Below are 27,205 nucleotides of genomic sequence, written 5' to 3' on the forward strand. Positions count from 1 at the left end.
TTATGTGAATCTAACAGAAAATAAAGTAAAGAAGTAATTATTTTAAACAAATGACAGGCCTAAAAGTCATGGCACCTGGCTGTACATGTATAACTGGATTTAGGGCCTTTGACACACACTTATTTAACTAACAGCCCTGCAAAAAATGAATCACCATCGACCTTATTTATTACCTCTTTACTGACCCTTTTTTTTTTGCGCTACAGAATTTGAAAGAACTCACTATCCAGATGTTTTCGCACGGGAGAGACTAGCAGCGAAAATCGACCTGCCTGAAGCAAGAATACAAGTGAGTGACCAGATCGGTGAAGAGTTTTGTTTTTTTTAAAGACAAGGAACAAAATTCCTGTAAGAAAAAAAGAAAAGAAAAAGAAACTAAGAAGGATCTTCCGTTTGCAGGTATGGTTCTCAAATAGAAGAGCAAAGTGGAGGCGAGAGGAAAAGCTGCGGAACCAGCGCCGGCAGGCCAACAACTCCTCTAGTCACATTCCCATCAGCAGCAGCTTTAGCACCAGCGTCTACCAGGCCATCCCTCAGCCCACTACACCGGGTAGGTCCCAACACAGCTTTGGCAATACTCACAGCATACCCCCCACCCACAACCCCCTTAGAATCATATTAAAATAAGATAATAAAGTAGAATTTGCCAGATATTGTGTTGCACAAATGATGCGCAATCATAAATTCGCTACACTAGTCATACACGTTGCGTTGCCAAAATAGGTAACAGCACGTCCAAACGAAGTCAGACAGAACCCATGTGACATATTAAATATTATTATATGACACAGCCTGCGGATTCATATAAAAAAAGGGGGGGGGAGAGGCCTCGATGGCTGTGCGCTCTAGTTCACATGAAGAAGCACCGGTGGTTTCCTTTTTTTGATGGATGATTGAGCAAAACTTCTCAGCTGACTATCTGCGTAATTACCGAATCAGGCAGGAGGGCACACAGACAGAGCCCAAGCTCACAAGTCAATCACCTGAGAACACACACTGTACAGTATCTGCCCGGGCCTATCAGCCTGTCAGGTAAAGGCGTCACCTCACGCACGCACCACTTAACGTTAACGAGACGACCTCTCACACCACGGGTGGGGGTGGAGGGGTGGAGGAGGGAGACTGAGTGCCATTTCAGCGGCTTTTAACCACATTTTCATCTTCATTCCACAGTGTCTTTCACCTCGGGGTCAATGCTGGGTAGACCTGACTCTGCACTCACAAACACCTACAGTGCGCTGCCCCCCATGCCCAGCTTCACCATGGCAAACAATCTACCTATGCAAGTAAGTAAAGGACCATAATGCTCAGCAGTCAGTAATGTTTAAAGATAACCTTTTTTTTTTTGTTTAAATGTAGCCTAATAGTTTATGATGATTGATTTGATTGTAAGAGTGGAATCAAACACACCATGAGTAATTTAAGAAACAAATTTAACCAACCAAAAAAAAAAAAAAAAAGGTTTAAGTAAAGGATAGCTTTCTCAGGGAACTAAAATGATAAATAAAATTAAATCAGGACACTTCTGCCTTTGAGAGCTTACAGTATGACAGACTACATGGTTGGCTAAGCTAATGTAACATTTTCTCCCCATCTATAGCCCAGCCAGACCTCCTCTTATTCCTGCATGCTGCCTACCAGTCCGCCTGTGAACGGGCGGAGCTACGACACATACACGCCCCCTCATATGCAGGCACATATGAACAGCCAATCAATGACCACTTCTGGTACCACCTCAACAGGTAGGCAGAAAGTTCATTGTTTTACCAACATGCTTGGGAATTAATCCTAACAAAACAGCGCACTCTTTTGAAACATCTGCCACCTTTCCTGTAACTTTGGGGGTACTACCATAGCCATCGTTGATTCATAATCTGTTGCTGCAACTTTATTTTTTCCTTTCTTCCGCCTATTTGGGAAACTTCCTGGTTTTTAAATTGTGTGCGGATCAATATCTCTACATCCTATATCATTTTCCTTTCTGCTGTTGCATGACGCTCATTTTCATCGCTGCTCTATACGCCATCATGTCAATCCCACTACTTCAGCCCATAGTTTAGTTCCACCCCATTAGGATGCTGTTACTGAGAGCCATATATACTGGTTATAGTCATGAAGAGTTAATCATGCATAACCACATTTCCTCTGTGCTAAATTGCTAATTAATATGATTCATTTGCTGTTGTACTCTCTCTGTTTAAATGCCATTGCCAAAGCCTCAATTTATCGAGCTTGTGAGCCTTTTACTGTGCAACCATGTGCAGAGCATTGTGACTCACTTGCAGCCCCACTGCTCGCCTACCTATTTGCAGGCGTTTAAAGCACAATGTTCTGTCCTATAAGGCTAACCAGTGTTAGCTGTCACACTAACTGTGCATGGTGCATCCACTCATCTAATTTAGCATGTTGACTTCTGGGGCTTTTGCTTTTCTTTCTTTTTTTTCCTTTTTTTTTTTACTGATGTCTTTTTTTATCTTCTTGTCTCTGCAGGACTCATCTCTCCTGGAGTGTCTGTCCCTGTCCAAGTCCCAGGGAGCGAGCCTGACATGTCTCAGTACTGGTCAAGACTACAGTAGAGAGAAGAGCTACTTCACCCTGTAACCACCCACTCCACCATCGCCCTCCGGCAGTGCTCCTCACACATAACACGGCACAGGAGAGTAGAGAAGGCGAGAGAGGGTTGAGAAGAGGCAAAGGACAGGAGAGGAGGAAAGAAAGAGAGACTCTGGGAGAGCCTTGGGACGTCTGGGCTTTGTTTTTTCCAGTGGGACTGTGTGCTGTTCTGTAGCTCTAGGCACATTCAAACGAGGACTTGGAAGAGAGAACAACAATGGAAAGACCGAAAAAAAATGGACCTCTGTAAAGTGCCCGGTGTTAAATTTTTATGGAACAAAAACTTATCTGTTTTTTTTTCTATTTCCAACTTCAGTCATTGTTTCCTTTTTTTCTCTGGTGTGTTAGTAAATGGCCATTTGTATGTTAATATGAAAAACCAAGATCAAGTACTGATAGATGGACTGCTAGAAAACCATGTTGGTCTTGCGTTTGTTGATGAGAGAGGAGAACCTGAGAGATTCTGCCATGACTATCTTTTAATCTGCTTATATCGAGACTTTCTACCAGCCTTTGCATGGTCTCTGGACGCTGTTGCATATCATTAAAGACGAAAAGCTGGAGGGGAGACTCTTACTGTGTCGAAAAAAAAAACTATTTATTGGTCTTATTTCTTACGAATGGATATTTAGCAGAGGAAACTCAAACTCGATCCACCCACTGAGGCTGTGGTCTTGACTCCTCTGACGTGGGCCTGCACTTGCTGGCTTATTAAACACGGATCACTATCAACAGCTCAAAGTGTGCAAAGACGGTGTGACATGCAACACAACTTGGACCTCTTGCTTCAGTGGTTGGATTGACTCTAGATTACCACGAAGAACATTATATGTGGAAAACAGGTGTAAAAGAAAACCTGTAGTCTGTAAATGGTAGACTGCGTCTTCGATATAATCCAGTTTGTTTATGTCAAAATGTAAAGTACTTGTCTTCCCTAGAAATCTTCCAGAAAGATTTCTCCAATAAAAGTTGATTTCATTTATATCCCCGAGAATATTCTATAAATGTTCCATGCATCATAAAATACATTTCTTTAGGGTCAGGTACAATTTGTCTCTTAGGTATAGTTGTATTATAGTGTCCTATGGTCAAAAAAATTGTGCAACTAGAAATATTTAATTCCTATAATTATGATTAAACATTGCTTGACAGAGTTTTAAACTTCAGTGTTTGGCAGTTGTTTACAAGTACATATCAGATTTAATCATTGTTGATTGTAAAACAGACCAAAGCCTTTGTATTTCATCTAGTACACAGTGTTTTTTTAAAGATATTAGTCTTGTGTTGCAAAATTTTGTAAACACTTTCTGTTCATTACATTGGCTTCGAGTTCGTAAGACTGCAGTCGAACCCCGCAGTCCTTATTTATAATTGAAGACCATGGGAGGGTTTTTCTAGCATCATCTGTCATGCTCTTTTGAGTTTTGCATTTTTATTTCAGTGTGTACGTAGGACATGGACACACACTGGGTTTACGTCTGAGCAATGCTTCTGAGATAAAACGTCTACACACTGTCTCTTAAATATTTCAATTTAATTTTATTTAAAATGGAGCTTTCTAAATGTATTTTGTGAAAACTATAAAACATTTTGTACAGTAAAATTGTGTCTTAAAGAAAGCCTTTTTGCCTGTTCAATGCTGTGTCTTATACGGTGTCAATCTTCACTGAGCAAGTAGAGACACTTTGAAAATGCTGACGTAATACATCATAGCTGCAAATTTCAACGAATCGAATGCTGACAAATGCCAGTACAAGGGGCTTGTAATACACTCACAACACCTCCAATTCCCACCAAACAAAGGTGTCCACAATAACAAACCTCTCTTGATGTATAGGGCTGAACCAAGTCGACACAGACCACACAGCACTACACCACCACACAATGAGAAAGGTCAAGCAATTCACCATCACTGGCTCTTGTTGTAGCAGAGTTACGATGGTATGAAAAAAAATATATATACAGAACCAATGAGGAGGAGGGAGCAGAGAAGAGAGAGAGAGAAAAAAAGTCATGGAATAAAGCAGTCAGTGCCTAGAGCGAGGCAAAGGAGCGATTGTGTGGCAGAGTGAGTTATTTTGCTTCACTTGCTGCCTCAGCAGGGGGGTTGTGTCTGTGTGTATGTGTGTGGATTTGAGGGGGGTGTGTTAGAAAGAGAGAGAGAGCATCTAAAAGGAAAGGATGTCCTAGAGAGAGCGAGGTCAGGTAACATTCACACAGCATGTAACGGCACCAAATATCTTGCCAAAATTGATTAATTGAATTTACACGTCTCACTCAATATTTAATAGTCCAATCAGATCTTTGAGGATTGCAGGTTAATCAGATATTTTTTTCTGGGGCTAATGCAATTTCTCTATTCATTTAATCCAGTTTATCACACAGACAGAGGAAATACTGTTTTGAGAGCATGGGGAGGGGAAGAGAGAACAGGTTAGGCGACTGCACCCGAGACAGAGGAGGAACATTAATAATTACAGAGGGAGAATGAAAGAGGGATTCAACATGCAAGAAAGACTGCAATTAGCGGAAGTCTAAATAATACACAGCTTCGGGATAAAAAGGTTTAAATGTAATTCTCGCTCTGAATAAAGTCAGGCAATATAAGTTTCTGTACAAAACTTCCTGAGAACTTTGTAGTCTTTCATGTGTTTTTTAACGAGACACAGGAAAGACTGGCCTGGAAATCTGAATCTGTATCTCCACAGCAAGAACAGAAGCTCACATTCTCCTGTTTAGTGTCAGCAGTTCAATTCTCTCTGTGAGCTCTGTGTGTGCTGTAAGCAACAGGAAGTAACATTTCCTTAATCACTGTAAATACAATAAATAATAGTCTAGCTTTGTGTATTTTGTATTTGACAGGTAACCTCATTATCTAATTTGTGACACACCATGTTTGAAGATGGGTCTGTTTTATTAAACCAACAGTGGCAGAATGAGATATATCCAATGTGGTAAAAATTTATTTTCCTACATTGTGTTGCTTGAAATGTGCTGCAATGTGATGGGCATTCAATAGTAGAACCCACAAGCACATCAGCTAAAACTACAGTAGGAAAACAACAGCTGCCAAAAGACACAATTATAAAAGCGAATTCTCTATACTCAGTCACGTGGCTTTTGTTTGCTAAAGGCTAAGTGAGGCTTTCAAAAAGTAGGTCCTCAAAACAGTATTCAGTCTCCATCTTATGTGCCGCTGTCGCAGATTTCATCAAGATAAAATGCCATTTTATTATTATAAAAAAAAATGAAAATGCAAGACAGACATTTTCTTTTCCCACCAGGTTTAACTACTTCATGATATGTAATAAATAAAATAAAAACAACATGTTATTAAACCTTACTGAGATTTGAGCAATGAGAATGATTGGATTGGTGAGCTGAGGGGGATGAGAGGGCCATCTGAAGAGCCATGTATGAATTCAAATTTATTTCAAAATCCCATTAAACTGAGAGAATACATTCTTGACCTAATTGTGAAGTACCCGGTTATTCTGTTATTGTATTCAGAAGCTTAAATTAATTGACCTGAATTACATATTCATACTCATTACAGAAGCATGTGTGGCTAATCATTACCCACAGCACTGTCTAACTGTGCACAACCAACTTTATCAGCAAAGCACTGACAATCTGTTTGACAATCCACGCTCAAACACGTATAAGAAGTCATATTTTAATCTTTAAAAGTGTGCACAGCCACATGTATAATATATTTAAATTGAACGTGTCCTACTTGTACAAAAGTAAAAAAAGTGAGAACCCTCATTCTTTATAGTGTGCAAAACTTTGTTGATGGTTTTAAAACTTGAACAATAATCCACTTTTTGAACCAACTGAACAAAAGTGAATCGGTGCCATGGTGATATGTAGATATGGCAAGTGTAGAAAAGCCAACATTAATGTATTCTATTTAAATCTACCTTAAAAGTGTATCCTGAATATGTCACATCTTCAACAACAATAACTCGGAAAACAGCTTTTATCTTGACAACACAAGCCTTCGTTTACCTGTATAAGTGACCTGTGTATGTCATCTCTCTCTCTCATACACCCAATATAAGAGCACTCCATTCATGCATGAAACTGTCAGGTAACACTAACCCTCTCCCAACACGTGTTGCAGATGGTTACCAATACTGCCAGTTTTCACAGGCAAAAATATTCAAACTGGCATCAGCAGCAGACCTAGGAAAACAAAAATGAAACATTTAATTTTTCATGTTGTTTTTTTTCTCCGTTTCTCCATGTCACCATTTGACCTAATTTGTTCTTTTGGGCTTGTCATGGCAAAGCAGCTCATCCAGCAAACATGCCTGATGAGGTGTGAAGCCTGCACCCAAATCCAGCTCTCCTACCCTCTGCCCACATTCCTGCTCAGCTCTCCAGCTTACTGGAGGTAGACGTCACTCACCGGCAGAGTCTCAGGGTCAGATGGAGGTATCCCCATTCGAACCTGAAACCGGTGAGGCGGACCTTCATAACTTGCTTCACATACTCTTCAAGGGTAGTCAACTCTCTCGTCAGAGCTGGTGTTGAGGTGCAATAAAGTAAAATGAATACAGAGCATATGTTGTGTATTTATTTATTTATTTTTATTTGACTAAACAAAAGCACATTCCATTGCACTATCCAAGAAAATAAACTACTATTGTACATGGTGGAGCTACTGCAGGCAGGAGTGGTTACTTGTTTTGTAAAGGAGGCCCCGGAGCTTAGGAGATGCAGTTAAATTATTTAATGTTTGCCAAGACTGAGAGTCTGTAAAGACTAAAAAAACATTTCGTGGTTACACTTTACTATCCCCAGAGACAGAGAAAAACAAAAAGCAAACAAAATGTACCAAATCTTAAATAATACCGCCATCTTGGATTTTAAGAGTCACCCTGCTAATCAAGTACTTTCATGTAACATTTCAAAATACCACAGGGCTCACATTTTTTTGCAAGTGAAACAAAGCAAACTGGGGGTATACAAACTTGGCCAGTAACATGGGTGAAATTAACATCTCATGACAGCTTGGAATGTGCCATATCATCTTTCTGAGAAAAAATAAGCACGTATAGTGTACTGTAGGTTTACATAAAAAAAACAAAGACTTAAAGGATGAAATGTGTCTATGATGAGATGAGGTACAGTGGATGTTTAGATCTTCACCCCTGGCTGGGGCAGTTGGCAGGTGGCGATGGCAGGCAGGGTTATCGCGCTTGACATTACGTGGGCGAGGGAACAACCTGGTCACCATGGTAAAGAGGACAACGCTGCAGCGTTCCAGGTGTTGGTTGCCCGTGGCGACTGAGTGGGAGCTCTAGAAGTCCAGGTGTTTGTTGCCGGAAGTGCCAGAGCCACAGGCTGAAGCCACTGTGGCCGCTCCTGCCAGCTCCCCCCTGCTCACACGACTCACCGTCTCAGACAAGTCTGGAGGCAAATGCAGTCTCTACAGAAATCACAATGAGGGGGGGGGGGCAGAGTATTAGATCAGCTTGTATGGAGAAAAAAGAAAGCACTACAGTGGATCAACATACAGTAGATGGTACACTTCACTGATGTTTATTCACAGAGAGCCATGTTGGGTTGAAATTGCATTAGATGCTTCAGCACTCCCCTCAGCACTGGCAGCGTGGAGTAAACCTGCTAGTGTGCTGCTAAATGCTTCAGAGAGCTTTAGGTCTGTTACGGCTCACAGGGAATGTGTGTGTGAGGTAGCGGTGTTTAGAGAAGGTGGGTATGGGATACAACGACAGCATGCATTTATGAGTTTAGGTAAGAGAAAGTGTGTGTTCCGACACAAATGTGCAAGAAAAATCTGGATGTTTGCACTTTGGGTTAATTTACTGTGTTTGTAACACATGATTGTGATCAGCTAATACCAGAGTCATTAGAATCAAGTGTTTTAGCAGTTTCATAGTAAAGCTTATCTATGGGGCAGCCCTGTGCCAACTCAAAGCACAAAGACTCTAAGAGGTTAATGAGGGCCACTCATGTAAAGCCCCCTAACACCAACATGCTAACTACTATAAAGCTTAAGAGGGGCTACACTGCTCTGCTCTGCTCTCTCCACAAGTACTCAGAAAGGCTGCCAATGGCACTCCACGAACAAAGTCTTGAAGAGTTGCTGCGAGCGTGAGAGGAGGTGAAGTATCTCCAGAGTCAAGAGTGCACTCGACAATGGTGTTGAGTAGCACGTTGCTCGAGTGTCTATCGAGGAAGTTAAATCAGAATACAGGCATCCTGGGTACAAGAGAAGTTAAACCCTGTAATTTGCCCCTGAAAGAATCTGCCATGACATCTGAAACCCACTGGTCAAAGCCTGCGCTCCCAACCCCACCCCACCCCACCCCACCTCAGCCCTCTAAACCTTCCCTCGCCGCCGCATCCTTACCCCCTCCAGACATGCAGCTTTAGGAGAGCCCTTCCACTCCCACAGATACTTATCTTTTTCTTAATGACTAGGTGTTTGGGTACAGGGTTTAACAGCGTCATTACTAAGATAGATAATTCAGGACTATGCAACACTCTGTACCCCTCTAGGGTAGACTACTTCCTCCCTCTGCTTAATACTGTTTTTTTAAGAGCATCGAAACAACACCAACAGCAAATTGTTTTTACATCACTGATGATCATGTCTGATATGAAGCCTTGTGCTCCTGCTACTGTGGCTAACAGGTCTAAAGTGGTCTCTTTTCTGCCTTTGTGTGTGTGCGTCAGAGGACCGTTTGTCAGGCAAGAGGAAACAAGAGCAGTAGTCTTCAGTCAGTCCTGCAGATAATCTGGGGCAGGTGAGCACTGAGACATTGTGAAGGACCTATAATTTAATGTAAAGGTAAGGTTTCACGGACTAATTGAGGCATGGATGGAAGATTCCCACTGGGAGGAAAGACAAGAGATTCATAACGAGTGTAAACTAACTCTTGTGACACCACAAGAAGAATTATCATGTTAGAAAAATACTTGATAAATCTGTTAAAGTTTTCTCTGTATGCAACTCTTACTAAGTCCCTCTCCCTCCCTCGCGCGCACACACACACACACACACAAACATCCATGCAAACTCATATATTGGCCTTGAGGGGGCCTCCAGAAGCTTCGCTCTGTTTCCAACCCTGCCAAACCTCACCTGTGTAACCTTTCGTGTCTTCAGCTCACTCGAGTGTGATTGAAAAAGAAAAACAATGCATTGATCAAGCCTGGACTCAGTCCTGCTTAGCGCACTGCAGCGGAAACACGGTAGAGAGAAGGGTAGGAGAAAAATCAATCACATATACATCATCCTCAGTGGGTGAGTAAAAAAAAAAAAAAAGACATCACACCGTTGTCTGGCTGTCACGCACCCGCGGGCCTGGCTACGCCGTGTCTGTTTGGCTCTTGGCTCTGTGAACCCACTGAGCATGTGCAGAGCGAAGGTCAAAGCAATCCAGAAGTGCAGCTCAGCTCCTCTAACCTTTGAGTTCAGGGGCAGATGAGAACAATCAATGGTAACATCAAAGTTGGAGGGAGGAGCAGACAAAACCAATCGATTGGTTTGACACACAGAGGGAAAAGAGAGCTTGGTAACAGTCAACAACCATCCCGCACATCAGCGACAGCCAATATCAGAGCTGTTATTGGTTATCGGGGCCATAAAAACATGCTTTATATTCACTCCCACTTGAAATAAACTAATTTCATATCACTGCCAATGCAAGTTAACTTGGTGAGGACAACTGAAAACTAAATATGATGTAGTTGCAGGGCACTTATTTTAGCAGTGGTAGGCCAACTGCGGGGTTGCCATGAACATTTGCATTGACACCAAATGAATGGAGGTCAGCGTAGGACTTAGACAGACATAACCAGGGAGGCTCCAAGTCTGCTTCCATACGACCTGCACACTCCATGACGTAAACAAGGACATCCGGAAAACCCTCAGAGGCATAGTAGGGTGTATGTGTGTGTGAAGTCTTTCTTTGCTGCCTGGCAACCTTCACGAGGGTGGAGAAAGAGAAAAAAAAGTGTTAGATGGGAGTGGACGGCGGGAAAATAGGCCATTGGTTGTGGTGCACTGGTGGGGGGGGTTGTGAAAATGGATGTGTGCCACAATGTTGGTGCGAGTAGTGTGTGCGACTGTGTGTTAGAGTTGTGATGTCAGTGTTCCCTCCCTGGTGGTGGGCAGGGGTAAAGGTCTGTGGTTCAGCTCCGCTCCACAGCCAGAGGGGCTGGGGCCATGCTGGCAACAGGGTGAGGGGTGACAAAGCTCCAAACGAGCGCTAAGCACTTGAAATGAGCCCTCAGGACCGGCCCACAGACTAGCTTTGCCTAAGAGGGTTACTAATATCACCCCACAATGGACAATTCCCATCGGCTTACTAAAGACCCGGCTCTTAAGGAATATGCCGTTTTATGCTGCCCGCAACTGGTTGCTCACAATCTCTACAGACAGCAGTGGTTGTTTGTGGACATCATATCAGCGTTTTACGGCTCAGAAAAAGCACCAAATCACAGTTTTTAAGGTTTTTTGTTATGTTTTGGTTGTGAGTATTACAATGTTATGTAAGAGCATAATATTCCAAGATCCACATGCACGAACCGGAGCTTAAACAGGACCTACTCACACAAAGCAGCACCATCAAAGGCATTCCACTGGTGGTAACGGCTTGCTAATGACTGGAGTATTAGGTTGTAATTTAACGAGTCATTTCTTCCATAGGATTTTAGCCACACTTTCAAATGGCCCGTGTCACTGTACAGCTTAGAACTATGGGAAACCCAACACCTTGTTGGAACACATGACGACTGGTCTGGCTGTTCCAATCAGATAAGCTGATGCTGGAACATGCTCATGGAAGTGACACGATATTTACCATAAACACCTACTTAACACAATCATTGTTGTAATTTGGTCAGCATATCATAAGCTCTATTAAGTCAGTCAAATGAGAGAAACTGAACATTGTATCACTAAGCTGAAGTCATTACAATCACAGAAGAAATGTCAACTAAGCAATCTGGCAATATGCTGCCATGCGTGGATACAAAATTCCAGTTATTGTACTGATGCAGAACAACACACCAAGATATTTTTAAAATTATAGTTTGATATAGCACCACGAGTCCAGTATTCATGGACAGTGGTCACATTAGAGGTGATACCTTTTGCCAATTCCATTTCCCTGAGCTCAGTGCAGTCACTGTAAACTAATGTGGACGTCTGTCCATGACTCCAGGTCAATGTCCTCCATTTGCAGTCCCATTTCTACAACCAGCCAAGGGTCAAAATGGTAGTAGAATGAAATTGGTAGAAGTTTCCCAGACTTGCTGGTCTATCCAGTCACTAAACCAAGCTAAATCACCTCCCAGTGCCGTAATCCCTCACACCTCTAAAGTTACACTGCATTGTGTGGGAAATCATTTGCTGGACCTATAGGAACTAGTATTAGCACAGCAAACCCCACATAATGAGGTGATGTGCTTCTCTATTGGAGAAGCAAACTATCATCACATTTTCGCTGGACATTTTAGAGAATACCTCCGCTACCTTGCCAGAAAAAATGCAGAAACAACCCAGCATAAATCCCATCATGTCGGTAATTCTAGCCCACCTGCACCTAACAAAAGCTATGAAGAAGCTCTTCCTTCCTCTTCTTTTGTTGTAACAAAGAGTGCAACACGATCCCTGACCTTGCCCTAAGAATAACCTGTTGATTAGGGAAGTTTTATCCCTCAGACTTTGTCATTTTTAGAGAAATGCTTTGTCATTCACCTTTCCTCTTTGTTCCTCACTAATGTAGTTTTTTTTTTTTTTTGCCAAGTTAATCAGTCAATACATTTATTTTCTGTCAGGGTATTATGGTACTTCTCCATGCAGCCCTCACTATTAGTAGCTTGTGATGTTGGTAATTAAGGAACTTAACTTTAAACTTATTCAACTATTTCAGCCATTAAGTATAACATTTTAAAATTTCACGTAGCATGTAACAATGGGTACATTTTCCAACTCTACACTCTTCTGTTGACATACATGCTGTTAAAATAGTGTAAACTTCAATGTTTTGTAACTAAAAGTGAACAAATTGAATAGTGGCATAAAAGAGTGGCATAAAAAGAGTATAAAGGAGACAGGAGAAGAAAGAAACAAATGCAAACTACACTGAAGCTCATCTCAAATTTCCTTGTGGTAATTGGGTGATGGTCACCTGCGCGCCATGTCACCTGCTGCCTGATCCAGGATAATCTGAGAGGCAGGCATACAGACATTCAGGTGGACTGACAGATAGACAGATACAGACACAGGCTCCTCATCTCTTCTGCTTCATGGCTAATGCATCTGACAGAGTAGGCAGCAGGCAGGCAAAAGGATGAGTAAGCATTTTAAGTGTAATTATATTCCCAAACACTGGAAGAATGGGAAGGGACGAATAACTGACTGAATTTCATTAATAGTGAGCATGTCCAAACAGGAAATTGATTAGCTGACAATATTTCAAGGTTTTTTAATACCTAATGGAATGTTTATTCCTGTTCTCTTGAATAACTAGCTCCTCACTTACCCTTCACGCTCCAAAGACTGATGTAAAACAGCATTTGATAGTATCTGTCATGTTACTAAACATGACATGCATGGGAATCAGTTAGCTCTGCGATGCTTCTGAATAACCAAATGGACAAACAAGGGCCAAAGTGTAACTGTGCTGTAACACAACAACTTGACTTGTTATCTCCGTCGTCATCATCTTCAACTGAACCCTCCTCTGGGGGCCCCCGCTCAGGCCTGTCAAGAGCTTTGACAGGGGAAGCAGCGTGAGGCCATTTTGTCTCTTTTCAGTTCGGTTTTGTTTCTTTTTGGAGGGCAGTGTTGGTATGGACCTTGGGCGTTGTAGGGTGAGGGGGCGAGGGCACATTGACCCTTGTGGTGGTGGGTAGTAAGGGGGGGTTAGTTGGTGTTACGGACTTGGGCACAGCCAGAGAGTGCTGGTCCGCCCCTGGAGTGACATGGTGCCTGGGGAGAAAGAGAGAGGAATATAGGGCGTAGAGTACAAACATGTCTAAGTGCTGCCTTCACTACCGATAGGCCCATAGCAAAGAGTGCGGATGCATGGGTTATGACAGCATATCTGGGGGACCTCTTGTGCCCTCCACCCCTCAAACACACATTTTACCCCTCAAACTGTGACTCTGATATAAACTTCCCTCAGGTTAAAACATCACTGACACTTTTGGTAAAAACAGGTCTAGTGTTGTATAGATGCTATACTACAGAATAATCACACAAGATACATTTTCAGCATAAATTGTCCATTTTCCGATTAAATTTATTTTTCTTAAAAAACCGCATAATGCTTTACCTTAACCCACTATTCAACTTGTTCACTTGTTCACACTGTAGACAAAGTGGCCAATTTCTTCACGATAATTATCAACCCTACCACAGTACAGAACAGTATGATAAATCAACTGAATATAAATTCTTGGACAACATCAATAATGATATAAGGAATAGTGTGACATATTGGCAAATAAGCTCATTTGCTTACTTGCAGAGAGTTACGATGAGAAGATAGACTTGAATATAAATCAGAATTAAACAGCCAGTTAGCTTAGCTTAGCATAAAGACTGGGAACAGCTAGTTTGGCTCTGTCCGAAGGTAGCAAAATCTGCCTACAAACCTCTAAAGCTCATTAATTAACCATTTTTTATCTCATTTAATAATGCATACAAAAACAGAAGTTTAAAAACAACAAGTTGTGGTTTCAAAGGGGTTTTGTGCAGGACTATTTCTTGGCCAGTAGCAGTGTCTTCCTTGAGTCTCCACTGGTTGCCTGGCATTTCCCAAAATGTCCAAATAGTTCTTTAAGATCCCTGTCCTCAATGTCTCTTTTACTGCTTCAGTCACCAAAAAATAAAAGCCAAAGCATTACCAAGGACATTTTGTCATGTATTATTTATCCGTTGTGTTGCATTCTACAAGGCATTGCCCCATGTACAAAAGACAGACAGACACACACTGCCACTTGCCTATGCATGTGTCACACAGAGGTATTTACAACATGAGCGCACAAAACTGGCTAGTACAACTAGGATTTCCTGAACCCAACCTTACCTCCAACAGAAACCCCTATTTCTTCCTCTTTGTTTGCACTGTGATGGAGTTCAGGCAGTTTACAGGCATAAAATTTGGCAAAGCGAAAGGTCGTCTGGAGGTTACTGTGTCAGCCTGGGTAAGTGGCTGACCCCTTGGGAGGGGTGGGGGCGACCACACTCACAGAGGAAAAGTCTGTTGTGCTAGCAAAAGAGCATGATGGAACAGGGCACATCAGAACTGGAAATACTAGGACAGAAGATGACAATATATTATCTATCATTTTTGCTGTATATTAACTGTATATTTACTTCTCAGTAAAGTAGATAAATTCTTGTCACTGAGAACTGCCCGTAGAGGATCATGTACTCAAGTTCAGCAGCTTGCAATCTTCAGGAACGATCCAAGCAATAATATGGATCACACAGAAGACTTGGATATGTACCTGGATTCATAGAGCTAAGGTCTCTGAAGATTTCTACATCATCTCTCAGCAAGAGAGGGGATAGGAAAGGAAACCAAAAATATTGGCAGAGAAAAGCTGAAGAAGAAAGATGTAACTACACTTTTTCTGTAACTCAAGACAGAAAGAGAAGACTGATCAAGAAAGAACTTCATCTTCATGTCTGAGTGAAGTGAAGGGGAGAGTGAAAGAACGGTGTAAAAGCAGTTGATGTTAACCTGAGTATACCTAAGAAAGGTGTGTGCATCTTAACTATTTTGTGTAAGATAATGTGCTGATGTATTTGTAATACTTTTGATGTCTTTGTGGTTGTATGTATGAGTAAGAGTGTGTGTATGTTTTTATGCATTCGTGTCTGTTAGTCTGCCCGGATGAATAAAGGGGGGTGGGTATAATCCATCACCAGTTGATAGTCCTCACAAAAAAGGAGCCCTTTTTGCTGAGAGGACAGCCCTTGTGTGGACAAAGACCACCATACTGGGGACTTCATAGGACCCAGCTGAAAAGGTGTTGCCCAGAGTAACCCCATTCACATTAACAGGCATGCTGGCCAAAGCCAGTCATTACTGCTGACTTGGACCAGCCGGGCCACACATAGACCAGCATAGAGCCTCTAAGGCCATTCACTCCACATCAGCCCACAGGCAAACAGCCTGAACTCTGCCACTGGGGAGCATCTAGAATTGTTACCATTCTATTCGACTGTCCGTCTTGAGAACTTCAATATATGCAGCCTTTGAGTAAATTTATGAAAAGCACAAATATACAGTTTTAAAGGGCAAGATTTCCGCCTGTAGAATAAAATGTGCCAATAACGTGGAAATATAAACTACAATTGACAATTTATGTGGCAATATACAAAGAATTTACTGAAACAAGTCAATCTGTGCCTTAAACTTAAATTGTTCCAATATGATATGTTATCGTAATAAACAATAGGGGAACTTCTATTAGACTTTTAGACATATAGCAGGATGAGACAGGTAGGAGCTTCTGGTGCTACAGAAGAACACATTTGCAACAACTATTTTCACATTGACAGCCAACAACCAATAAGTAACTATTTAGTGTTACTGCAGTAAAATGATAATGTCTTGGAGAAAAAACATTTCTCAACAACATAACATAAAATAAATCAGCTTGTTTAAGAACAGAACAAATAAAAATTGCTATAAAACATAACAAGGCCTTTCTTGTGAGATATTTTAAACCTATTCTTGCAGAGGCCTTGAATGAGGCAATATTTGGGTATTCACATCCACTCATCGTCTCTCTACTAGTGGGTCAGATCTGCTACAGTTACACAGCTGAAATGCTTCGCTCCACTAATCTACTGAACTCTCAGTGACACTCTGAAAAACACAAACCTGACCTATTCTCTGTCTCTGATGAAAACTTTCAATAGAGACAACATGCAGAAAGGAAAAGCTGAACCGAGCGGGACTAAAATACTGACCAGAAATGTTAAAACGGCGAAACTTTTTTGATAAAAATCTGAGTTGAATATCCTTGATTCAAATAGATCCTACAATTAATGCAGCTACTTATTATATATTATGCATTGCATCCTTTGACACACAGACATATTTCAGTCTCCTAACCTCCCCCTTCTCTCTTCCCCTATTTGCCCTCCACCCCCACCTCCACCTCTGCTTTCCTCTCCGGTACGCTCCCTGTGGGCAGGTGGTTGTATAAATTTAGCCACAGCTAGGTGAGGTGCTTCCTGGGTAGACTGTTGGCAAAGCCACCTTTAGGGTGTTCAAGATGTCAGAGGGAATGAGACATCACCTCGGCTGCCCTGTCAAAAAATTCACCACCTTCCATTTCCCCCATAACCTCTAGGTCCTTGAAGCACTGTGGGTGATGGGGAATGCTTGTTTTGTGTTTTCTAATTTTGCCTGAAACACACCAGCCATTACCTAACCTAGAGCGCTGGTTGAGTGTTAATTGTGAAGCATTACTAAAGCTATTAAAACAGTGAGCCGGGGCCTGGGGAGAATGCATGCTAACGTTAAAAATCAGGGAGACAGTGCTAAATACATGTGATACCCTCTCTGCAAATGACCCCTATAAGAGGCAGCACCGAGGAGAATATCTCAATTTTAAAACAATGACCAGAAACAAAGCATATTAAAATGTGAAAACTGTTCAAACTAAAATAAATAAATACAGCAGCATTATGATGAATTAAATGTTGTCAAATGATCATGGTAATAAATTTCAATCTACAATAAATATAAAATACTAAATACCCCATTAAAGACTTAAGCAGGATTAATAATGCAGACTTTAGGCACTAGGACTGTAATAAAAGTTTAATAGCAAATGTTTTTCTATTACTCTTTGTCACAAATCGAATTTGGTACAACTGATTTTTTAATTTCATTTTCCCTGAAGTCGCACGCATGTAACAGGTTTGGGACAAATCACAGCCTTTTAAAGTACTTTGTTACCATGTGATAATTAAATTGTAAAAACAAGCAGCTCTGGTGGGACAGCAAGCAAGATATCTTTTGGCTATATTTCTACAACCACATACAACTGTAAAAGGTCTGAGGCTCTAGAGATGCGGTCGGTCAAAAGTAACACCATCACAACGTCAGATATGGATGTCTTGTAGTCATGGACAGCTAATTGTTTTAGACCTAAAACAATTATAAAGGTTGGAATTGAACAGTGTGTATCTGCAGATAGCACGCTGCAGTATCAGGTTGGTTAGTAAGATGACTATCAATCAAAATAAAGGTTACATTCTTTTCCTAATTTCACAAAACTGCATCCTAAAAAAAATGAATGGATGAATTTCAGTCCAGAACTCACTCTAAACTTTTGCTCAAATCTTCTGTAATTGTCGATGATTCATTTTGTGGTAGAGTTTATGGAAACTTGTCAGGGAAAACAGTTCTAAAAAAAAAGTGAAAGCTTTTTTGTGGTTAAGGTGGTGTGGTTTATTTGTCAAAAACCTTTAATTGTAAAACCACAAAAGCTCGAGAAGACTAATGAGTAAGAATATTAGTTTGACGTGTAATTAGTGTGCAATTATGTTCTATGAAGTACAGTTTAAAATGAAAAGTAAGCACAGAGATGGCTACAGAGAGCTGTTGAGTTGAAAAGAATAACAAAATTGGAAACCGTTCCAAATGTGACGATCAGCTTCTTCATTCTCCCCGATGTCGAGTTAGGCGTTTTGCTGGGAAATGGGCGGCCTGCCAGATTGGGGCCAAGTCAGAGTTGTCAGGGGATTACAGTTCTGCCTTGCTCACTGCAGGGGGTGCGGAGTGGGCCTCAATTACCCTGCAGCGGCGTGTTTGATTTGGCCCGGCACTTTTGGGGACAGACCAAAAGCTGAATAATGCACCATTAGCAACTCAAAATCCTGCCCTAAAATGAGTCCACTTATGCATCACATACAGTAATTGTGTGTCTATCAAAGGCTGGCAGGTCTACACCAATTACCCTGATAACAACAAAACAATCTATGCATAATATTATCTGCCGAACACCTGTGGGCTGCCTCAAACATCCAAGCTTCCCAGTTTAAAACTTCTACATCTCATTTAAAGTCGGTCACCGACACACTGCTGTGAAATGAAGTGTCAACTTTAGAGTGCTAAAACACGAAAATAAAACGTTGCTCTGAGATAATATGGAGAAAAAAAAAAGTGTGATGTTAGAGCTGTTTATGTTTGTATTTACAAATATGGGTGATGGCAGATAGAGAGAGAGTGTGAGAGGACAGCGAGAGAGAGAGAGAGGGAGATCCCCCTACTCTTGCTACAGTTGGAGCTGTGCAATTGAATTTCACAGGATATGAGGCAGCAAATGGCATGTAAAGGCTGAAGCGTCAGACGGTTGCTGCCACACGGGCCAGACAGATAAGGGAGGTGTAAGTGAAATCATTAGGTAACTCTGCAGGACATCAGGGCCAGTTTGAGGTTGGCAGGGGGCTATGAGAGCCAGAGGTCCTCCTTGAGCTCCATTGAACACCCACTCAGCCTGATATACATGCACTTACAAACACACAGGGAAAATCACTTATACAAACACAAGCCGCAAGACAAACACGGACTCAAAGACAGAGACAGGCCAACAACCAAGCGCTGTTTTTTTCCTTCTCCACCCACAAATACATGCACATGAACACACACAAAGATATGTACCCATGCACGCATTCACACACACTCACTCTCACACAGAATAAACAGAACACTCTCACACACACACAAACACACACACACCACTTCAAACTACAGACGCCTCATTGAGGTATCAGCCCCAGTGATTGTGTTTGTCCACCTGGGTATGAAAGAGCCATTCTGGCCTGTGTGGAGGAGACAGCAGTGTGGTACAGCTCAAGCCGGAGCCCAGCTAGGCTACGTCTGTCTCAGGCTCTCAGGGAGGGGAGCAGCCAAGTGTGGATGCACCTCATTACCTCACTCATCCACACACCAATTACCCCTAAATAAATACACCCAGCCCACAGGCAGCAACAATGACATCCAGCCTGAAAGGGAAGAAAGGACGCCGTTCAGAAAGCATTTGCACGCACAGAAAAGTGCTGTTGGATAATGATGAAAAAAAAGTACAGAGAAAAGAAGCAAAAAGAAGAACATGCAGGGGGCTCCAAGTCTTTTAAAGAGCTCAAAGACGAGACGGAGAAAGAGAAAGAATGAAACAAACACAGAGCAAGCAGAGTGAAGTGATTCAGAAAATGATAATTTCTTGCTAAATTTCACCCAACACATCCGCAAATGATTGTTGTGGCGGGGGAGGGGCAAAGTTTAATTGTTTTAATGCATGCAGCCATGAGATAGCTCTGCCGCAGACTAAAATGGTGATCGCTGTAGAGCCGACTCATATTTGCATGTAAGACGGACCGCTTGGGGTAACGGTAACAGCAGCGTGTCCAAAGGCCAGAGGACATTGGCTAAAAAGAGAACAAACTGGCAGCCAAAGAGTTCAATCCCTAGAAAGTTTTAGAAAATATGGCAGGTGGCACGGAATGTGACAAGAAACGCTCTGAAGGAATACACTCTCTGACTGGTGAGCAATATGAGAAAACATTTTAAGCTGTTAACAGTGAAAAGCCTCTGTTACTCGAGTGAGAAGGTGAGCGAAGGATGCAAAAAAGGTGTGTGGCAGAGGAAAGAAGACAGATGTGTTTTCAGGGAAGGCGGGTACGAACGAGGAGAGAGAGCCAAGAGTTCCTTCAGGCCCCCCCCACCCCACCCACCTTCTCCCACTCTCCCACCTCCCTCCATGTGGGATCTTTCTGCATGAGTGACTCTGTCATACCTGGGGGACAAATTGGTGTCTCTCTCTTCCTCTGTCTGTCTCTCTCACCCAGTTCCTTCCTACCTCTCCTCTTGTATGTCTGTGCTGTGACTACGGTGAGCCAAGCCTGGTTAGTTGTGTGGTACTACGTTGCAAAAGAGGACTTATAAAGAGTAAGTATAAAATGTTATCATCATTAATAATATCTTGAAAAGATTTAAATGAATAGAAGTCCTTAATATACAACATTCTAAATCTCAATCAGAGAGCAACTTGTACAGTACACCATTTTTTTTTACCTTGGCACTCAAAGGCAAAGAGATGACTCACCTCGTTCTCTGACACCTGAACAGTCAGGTGATGGGTAGAACAGTTTAAGTAGGGTGCATCTGGATGAAATCCCTGACAGGCTGCTCTACAGTCACCAGGATGTACGAGCACATCCCAACCTTGAAAATAACCCACATGACCAGAGTCGACCGGTTCACCTGACCAGAGGCAGATTCCTGGTTAACCGAAACAACGGCTGGGAACGTGTCAGCTTTCCACGCTGTTGATTCGGTGCAATAAACAGAAGGTGATGGATGGAATGGAAGTGAAAGGAGCAGGTTTATTAGGATTCCTTCCTGATAGAGGGCTAATTGAGGGAGGGCACGCCGCACAGGTCTGCTGCCACAGGTGGGTGGAGTAGCATTGACATGCTGTGGCAGCATAGTCAGGATTCCTGGTGTACAGCTCAACCCTCAGCTGGAATCATGCATGGGAATCCCAGGCTCTGTCACATTCAGCACAACAGGCAAAGCTTGTGAAGACCTCGTGGCCTTTTACTAACTACCGTGTCTTTTATACAGGTTCAGCTAGAGTAACCTGCGGCTGAACTTAAAAATAGAAGGGTCCCTTCACCCCTTTTCTCTTCCTCTTTGCTGCTTGACGTGGCCTAGAGGTTCCTTGTGGGAGCTACAGTGTTTTTAATTTCCTGCACCCTACAACACCTACACGTGCTGTTGTCAAACCCCGCAGCAACCTTCACACACAGCGATATACTGTGAACACATCACATTGTCTTTAAGGTTTATGCGTCTTGTTTTTATTTGATTAAGGTCTGTAGGCACACATGCATACAAACACACATTTCCACATATCAGCACTTCCTCATAAAGCGTGTGAAAAATAGCACAAACACCCTGGCAACTCCAGCATCAGAACCTCCTCCGTCGAAAGGTTTGCGTGACCTGTGAGAATTCACACACTACCTGTGCCTGAGAGGAATGTACAGGAGATATGCAGGATCCTTGTGTACACACCCAGAAATGCTTGATGATCTGTATAATCCACAAACATACAAAAAGGAAACCATCCTGCTTTTGTTTGTATTCATCAAAACATGTCCAGTGGGCAGGATCTGGCACGCCAGTAGGTTCTGTCTTTTACATAACTAATGGAAATTATTTCACTAATGATGAACAGTGTATGTGGTTTGTCAATATAAACTTCCACTCACTGAAAGATTTCTTGTAGCTTTGAGACCATTGAGATATGGATAAATGCAAATGAGGCTTCCGCTTAATATTATGAATCCTTAATATTTTTAACACTGTACAGCAGGGATCTCAAACTGCTGGCCTAGGGGTTATTTTCAGTCCAAAACATGACGTAAAAAATATAATATAATCCCGCCTACAAGATTATTTTTTTTTTATTTATAATTTTTTATTCTTGTTTCATATCAATTTAAATTACTTCTTGATAGTAAGATTCAATGGAAATATTTTCAGAATACTGCGCTTTCTTGTAGTACCTGAAGGTTGAAGTGACCCTCTAATGAGATGACAATACTACTATAGTGGGCCCAAGCCAATTTGAGATTGAGATCCCAGCCAAACAGCCTGTTGTGCAAACTCTGCATCTCTTTGCTGCAATATTAAGCCTGTAACACCTTCTCACGATTTACAATAATCAACATGATACAACATCATCCATCAATGTACTGTGTTGGTCAATCAAATATGTGCAAGGAAACGTTTTAAATACATTATTTTGTGACATGAATGGCATAATTTTCCATAGAAAGGCATATTAAAAGTCTTTGCTCTCTTCTACTTCCTCATTTGCTTCTATATATTTGCTTGTGTATGAGCATGTCAGGTGTGACATTTTGTTATTGTTCTTTGGCACATGCTGATCAGTTCAGGAGCGTGACATGTTGAGACAGGTATCAGTAAAGCTTGTTGTGTGAAAATAGGATTAGTATCCTGTCTTAGGTGTTAAGTGTTTAAACTGTCACGATACACATAAACAGCACTGTACATAGAAATACTTAGTATACAGATACTAAAATTCTTATTAATAATCTTCTCTCATTGAGTAAGAGTAATGTTTTTATCTGGAAAATATAGAAACAATAAAAAGTAACATTAGAGGGTTTGTATTTACAATACTGAGTTTGATTAACTTCATAACAATTGTGGCGTCATTAAAACTCACCACTCATCCATACACTCAAGAAAAAGAGTTTACAGAGCACGGCTGTGGTAGGCCCACTATGACATAACTTAGACAATTCAGATCATTTTGCTTGGTATGAAACAAAAAGCCATATCACAATGTAATCTCACAATCCCACATGATGGCTCAATCTCAGAATTAGCAGGACAATAACAACCTATCCCAGTTATTTGGGCCATATACATTGGCAAACACACTTACTTCATCTGCCAAATCCCTAAATTAACACCTTTTTGGTGAGAAAGCTCAATTTGGAACACATCACACCAACACCACAGCTGGCATTCAAGGGTAAAATTAATTACTTCAGATACATGTGCTTCCTCTCAAAGTGGCAGACTTATTTGCATTGAGGAACATTCAGCAGAAGTAATCGATGCACACACAAAATACGGCCACCCAATGACCCCAGCCCCATCTCAAAGTCCCTCCCCGTCCCCAAAGCCCTGACGGCTCAGCCATGCATGGAGGAACAAACACAGGTAGCGAGAGCAAATCAGACTGCAACAAAACACAGAAACATGAATGGGAAGCATTACAATGACGGGCTGGATGCAGGACAATGGGCCCGACATTAAACAAACGGCAAATCCCAGGATGGGCTGCGGGAGTATGATGCAGATTACAGGCACCTAGTCACTGCTTGGGGAACAGGGGAGAGGGAGAAAAAAGGACACAATATTGCAATCTGACAGCTGACGTCTTCATATAAATGTATGAATTTACATTCCAATTAGAGGAAATTTACATCTTAATCACAGAGAGCAGTGTGTCGGTCCCTCGGTTAGTGTGTTGCTACGGTAATGAGGTGGGATGCTGCTGTGCTCTCTCATCCAGACAGTGATCTGTCAGCAGACGACACCTCCCTGTTATGAGGGAGCTGCACCCTTAAATGCAACCGCCACCACAATCCGGTAATATCCGTTGAAATCTGTCTTAAATACCAACAAGGTGTGAGTTGCCACCCGAGGATAATATGCCAAATATGGAGTTTGAAAAACATCAAACATATCTTAAATACAGTGCACTGAACCAGGACTGTCTTTAACTGTCACTCAAGTGACAAGCTTTCAGTACTCCATGTTATTCCATTTCTAATTTCCATACTAATAATGGGTATATTATCTTTAATGGTTTGACTTTGTTTTATGGCATTTGAAATGGATGGTGAAGCCGTCTGTGGAATTAGTCAAACATATCATGTTATCAGATCACATGCTGTTCTGGTGCTTACAGGCAAAGTAAATGGGCGAGATGGAAGCACTGTGAATGTACCATCAATATCCCTCTGGTGATCATTTACATCAATGTAAATCATAGCATCCGAGCTCACCTTCAAGGAAAGCACACAAGGAGTCGGTCAGAGGGCGCGTGTCTACTTGTGGGGAGAAAAGAAAGGCTGGCAAGTACGGATAGTTGAGAGGAAACCATTAAAGTCTGTTGAATAAAGAACTTCTTGTTCAAGTTCGTAAAGTCTATTTGAGGACACTTCTTGTGGTTTAGTTCAATTAGCAGACAAGAGATGCTGGTTTGAGGTTTTGGAAGTGAAACCACACAGACAAGCCTCAGGCCCGGGCAGGGTCCTTTTATAAGCTCACAACAGTAAAAGAATGTAAGTCACAATGCCCTACTCATATCAGTTTTAATGAGCCCAGAAAAGGCAGCATTAATGAGAACTTCAGCATTGAAACTTTGCTGAAACAACTTCCATCCAGTGAAATCATTTACTTGTAGAGCAGCACTGATTGCTGACAATGCAATCAGGAGGAGCAGATTAGCTACCACCACATAAATCAGTTTAACACAGTCTTTTGCCATCTTCACGCTTGACTTTAATACAGGGATATGAGAACAAAAAATTGGAGGTAAATGAGGCATGGCTTCTTTATCACCTACCTCGTAGCCAATCAGGCCTCTCCCGTCAGAGACACTGCTCTAATGGCTGATATCTATGGAAGCAGCCTATTACTGGATACTGCCTGTAATTAAGACAAGTCATATTACACCAGGCCAGTGCCTCCCTCTCTGATGTGTAGGCTGCCATTAAGGCCAGAGTGGTGATGCACTTTTACACCGCACTGAGAAACGATAGAAGGCTCATGTGGCTCAAACAGAAAAAAAGCCCAAACAAAACAACAAAAAGACAATGTTGCGTGTCCAGAGTAGGTGCCGAATGCATCCCCAAACATCACATGGGGTGATACGTGGGGCGTGGCTGGGATTCCACTTTAGCCTGCAGTGTGTTTGGAGAGGATGCCGGGAAGCTGCACACACCCCCTTTGGCACTTATCTCGCATATTCTAACATTGCAGATTGATTCCCACAGCAGCGCCGCTGTGTCTCTGCACTTCTGTCCGACCATCCAAATTAGATCTTTTTTTTTGTACGTTGGGGCAAATGAGGTTCAGGAATTGAGTTTAGCTTGAATGTTCACCATGATTACAACATCTTAAAACAGGCACCAGCTTATAAGATGCCAAGCTGACTTTGTGTCTGGTAGCAAATGAGGTAAAAAGGGTGAATGTGAAGGCTGTTAAGTTGGGATAAGGGCTCTGAATGTAGAGAGATCAACACTCTTAAAAAGCTCACTATGATTAAAAAAAGAGGAGTAGAGAGAGAGAGCCTTTGACAAAAGAAAGAGTGAGAGGGAAAGCAAGTGAGTTTGAGATGGGAAAGCACTTCTTTCTGTACACAGACTGACCTTGCTAACACTCTGCCTACTCTAATATTCACCACTACACATGCTTTTGTGCGCTATTCCTCGCCCATCTAGGCACGCAAACCCTCCTCTCAATACACACAGTACTCACGTTATACATTTTCACTTGCACAAGCATTAACACTCTTGCAAAGATTTAAAGATACACAAAAACCAAAAAAGAAATTCACTGTACTGATTTAATTATAATTTTGTGCATTAAATCTCCCATCTCCTTGCAAGACTTCTGTTGATGCAGAAAGCTCAAAAGATGACTGCTGAGTGTTTTTAAGGATGTGCATCAAAGGAAGCTGTTAACTTTGATATCCTGTGAGATGTATCTGGAGAGGGGCATTCAGTGAGATCCTTCCTCTTAGCTCTTGTTGAGGTAAGGAGGTTATTTCTGATATGAGTAATTAAATAAGTGAAAACTTTGCAGCAGAGAAAATATTCCCATCATACATTTGAGTGAACAAACAATACTGACTTTCTTCAAACTTTTTGAACTTAGCAATTAAGCTGGGCTATATGTTTGTCTTACTTTTTCTCAAATAAAGTAATTAAGCAGTGTTTAGGACACTTATACGTTATAAAATTGCAAAGGCATGCAAGGATACAGTGTCAGGATTAAATGCATGCTACATGTAGGCACACAAATACACACACACATGCACAGACACAGTCACAGTGGGTGACGAAGCAAGCGTACATGACGTCCCCATACAAACAGTCTGTGCAAGTGAGCGTACAACATCAGGCCATCAGATCACTTCCCTCTCCAAACATGAAGCCTTTAATAGATGTGAAACTCCAGGCTCTGGATCTTTTCACACCACTGAGTCGCAACTCACAAAGAAGAACAGGAGGCAGAGGATGACCGAGCAAAAAAAAAAAAAAAAAGGGGACTCCATAGTGGCCAAATATATTTATGAGAGGATTGAGCAGAGATATACCTTGTTTCATTTGATTCATACTCAATCTTTCTAGACTTGACAGAAAATATAGTTGTCTGAGGAAAAAAAAAAAAGATTCATAAGAATCCTCAGACTAACATATGGAGTAACCTTTGTGGCCTTCCGGGACTTGGGGGGTGGTGGTGGTGGGGTTACGTGGGGGGGGTCTAACGCTCCAAGGACCGTAGGCACGCTAGGGAGAGGTGAGCTGTCACCCCCCATTACGATCACTGCCTGAGCTCAGAAAGGGGGAGGGGGAAGAGGAGAGCAGGCAGAAAAAATAAAAAATAAAATACTGGTTCCTCACTAACCGCCATCTAGAGCCATCCCCGGGCCTCAGAACCCTCAGTCTACAACTGCCTCCTGGGAAACACTTGCACGCAAGTCCTCCTCATCCCTAGCTAGCGGATGGGCATAATGTGTGTGTGTGTGTGTGTGTGTGTGTGTGTGTGTGTGTGTGTGTGTGTTGGGGGGGGGTAAGGGGAGGGTTTCTTAGTGTGTGGTTGGCTGTGTAAGCAGAATGTATGGATTTGCGTAACAAAAGAACAACTGTGCATGTTTTCTTAGGTGCTTCAGAGTGAAGAAGATATACTGATAAGTGCTTTGGTTGGATTAATAAAGGAAGTGATACAGAGAGAGGGAA

At 41.9% G+C, this 27,205-nt stretch overlaps 2 protein-coding genes across 5 annotated transcripts in view; one reads left to right on the forward strand and one right to left on the reverse strand.

Annotated features, from left to right (window-relative positions):
* The window catches only part of pax6b (paired box 6b), a 12,368-nt gene extending 8,273 nt beyond the window's left edge, over positions 1-4,095 (forward strand). The window contains exons 8-12 of the mRNA XM_035652064.1: positions 205-289; positions 400-550; positions 1,174-1,286; positions 1,601-1,742; positions 2,491-4,095. Coding sequence (XP_035507957.1) covers positions 205-289; positions 400-550; positions 1,174-1,286; positions 1,601-1,742; positions 2,491-2,576 — 577 coding nt within the window. The 3' untranslated portion in view covers positions 2,577-4,095. The remainder of the gene's footprint in view (positions 1-204; positions 290-399; positions 551-1,173; positions 1,287-1,600; positions 1,743-2,490) is intronic.
* Positions 4,096-7,184: 3,089 nt separating this feature from the next.
* elp4 (elongator acetyltransferase complex subunit 4) overlaps positions 7,185-27,205 on the reverse strand; it is a 52,273-nt gene continuing 32,252 nt past the window's right edge. For all 4 annotated transcript variants that reach the window (XM_035651928.1, XM_035651927.1, XM_035651929.1 and 1 more), the window contains one exon: positions 7,185-8,050. In XM_035651928.1, coding sequence (XP_035507821.1) covers positions 7,922-8,050 — 129 coding nt within the window. In that variant the 3' untranslated portion in view covers positions 7,185-7,921. The remainder of the gene's footprint in view (positions 8,051-27,205) is intronic.

The sequence above is a fragment of the Morone saxatilis genome, unplaced genomic scaffold (genome assembly GCF_004916995.1).
Source record: "Morone saxatilis isolate NCDOM2014 unplaced genomic scaffold, NCSU_SB_2.0 Contig11, whole genome shotgun sequence".
NCBI lineage: Eukaryota > Metazoa > Chordata > Actinopteri > Moronidae > Morone > Morone saxatilis.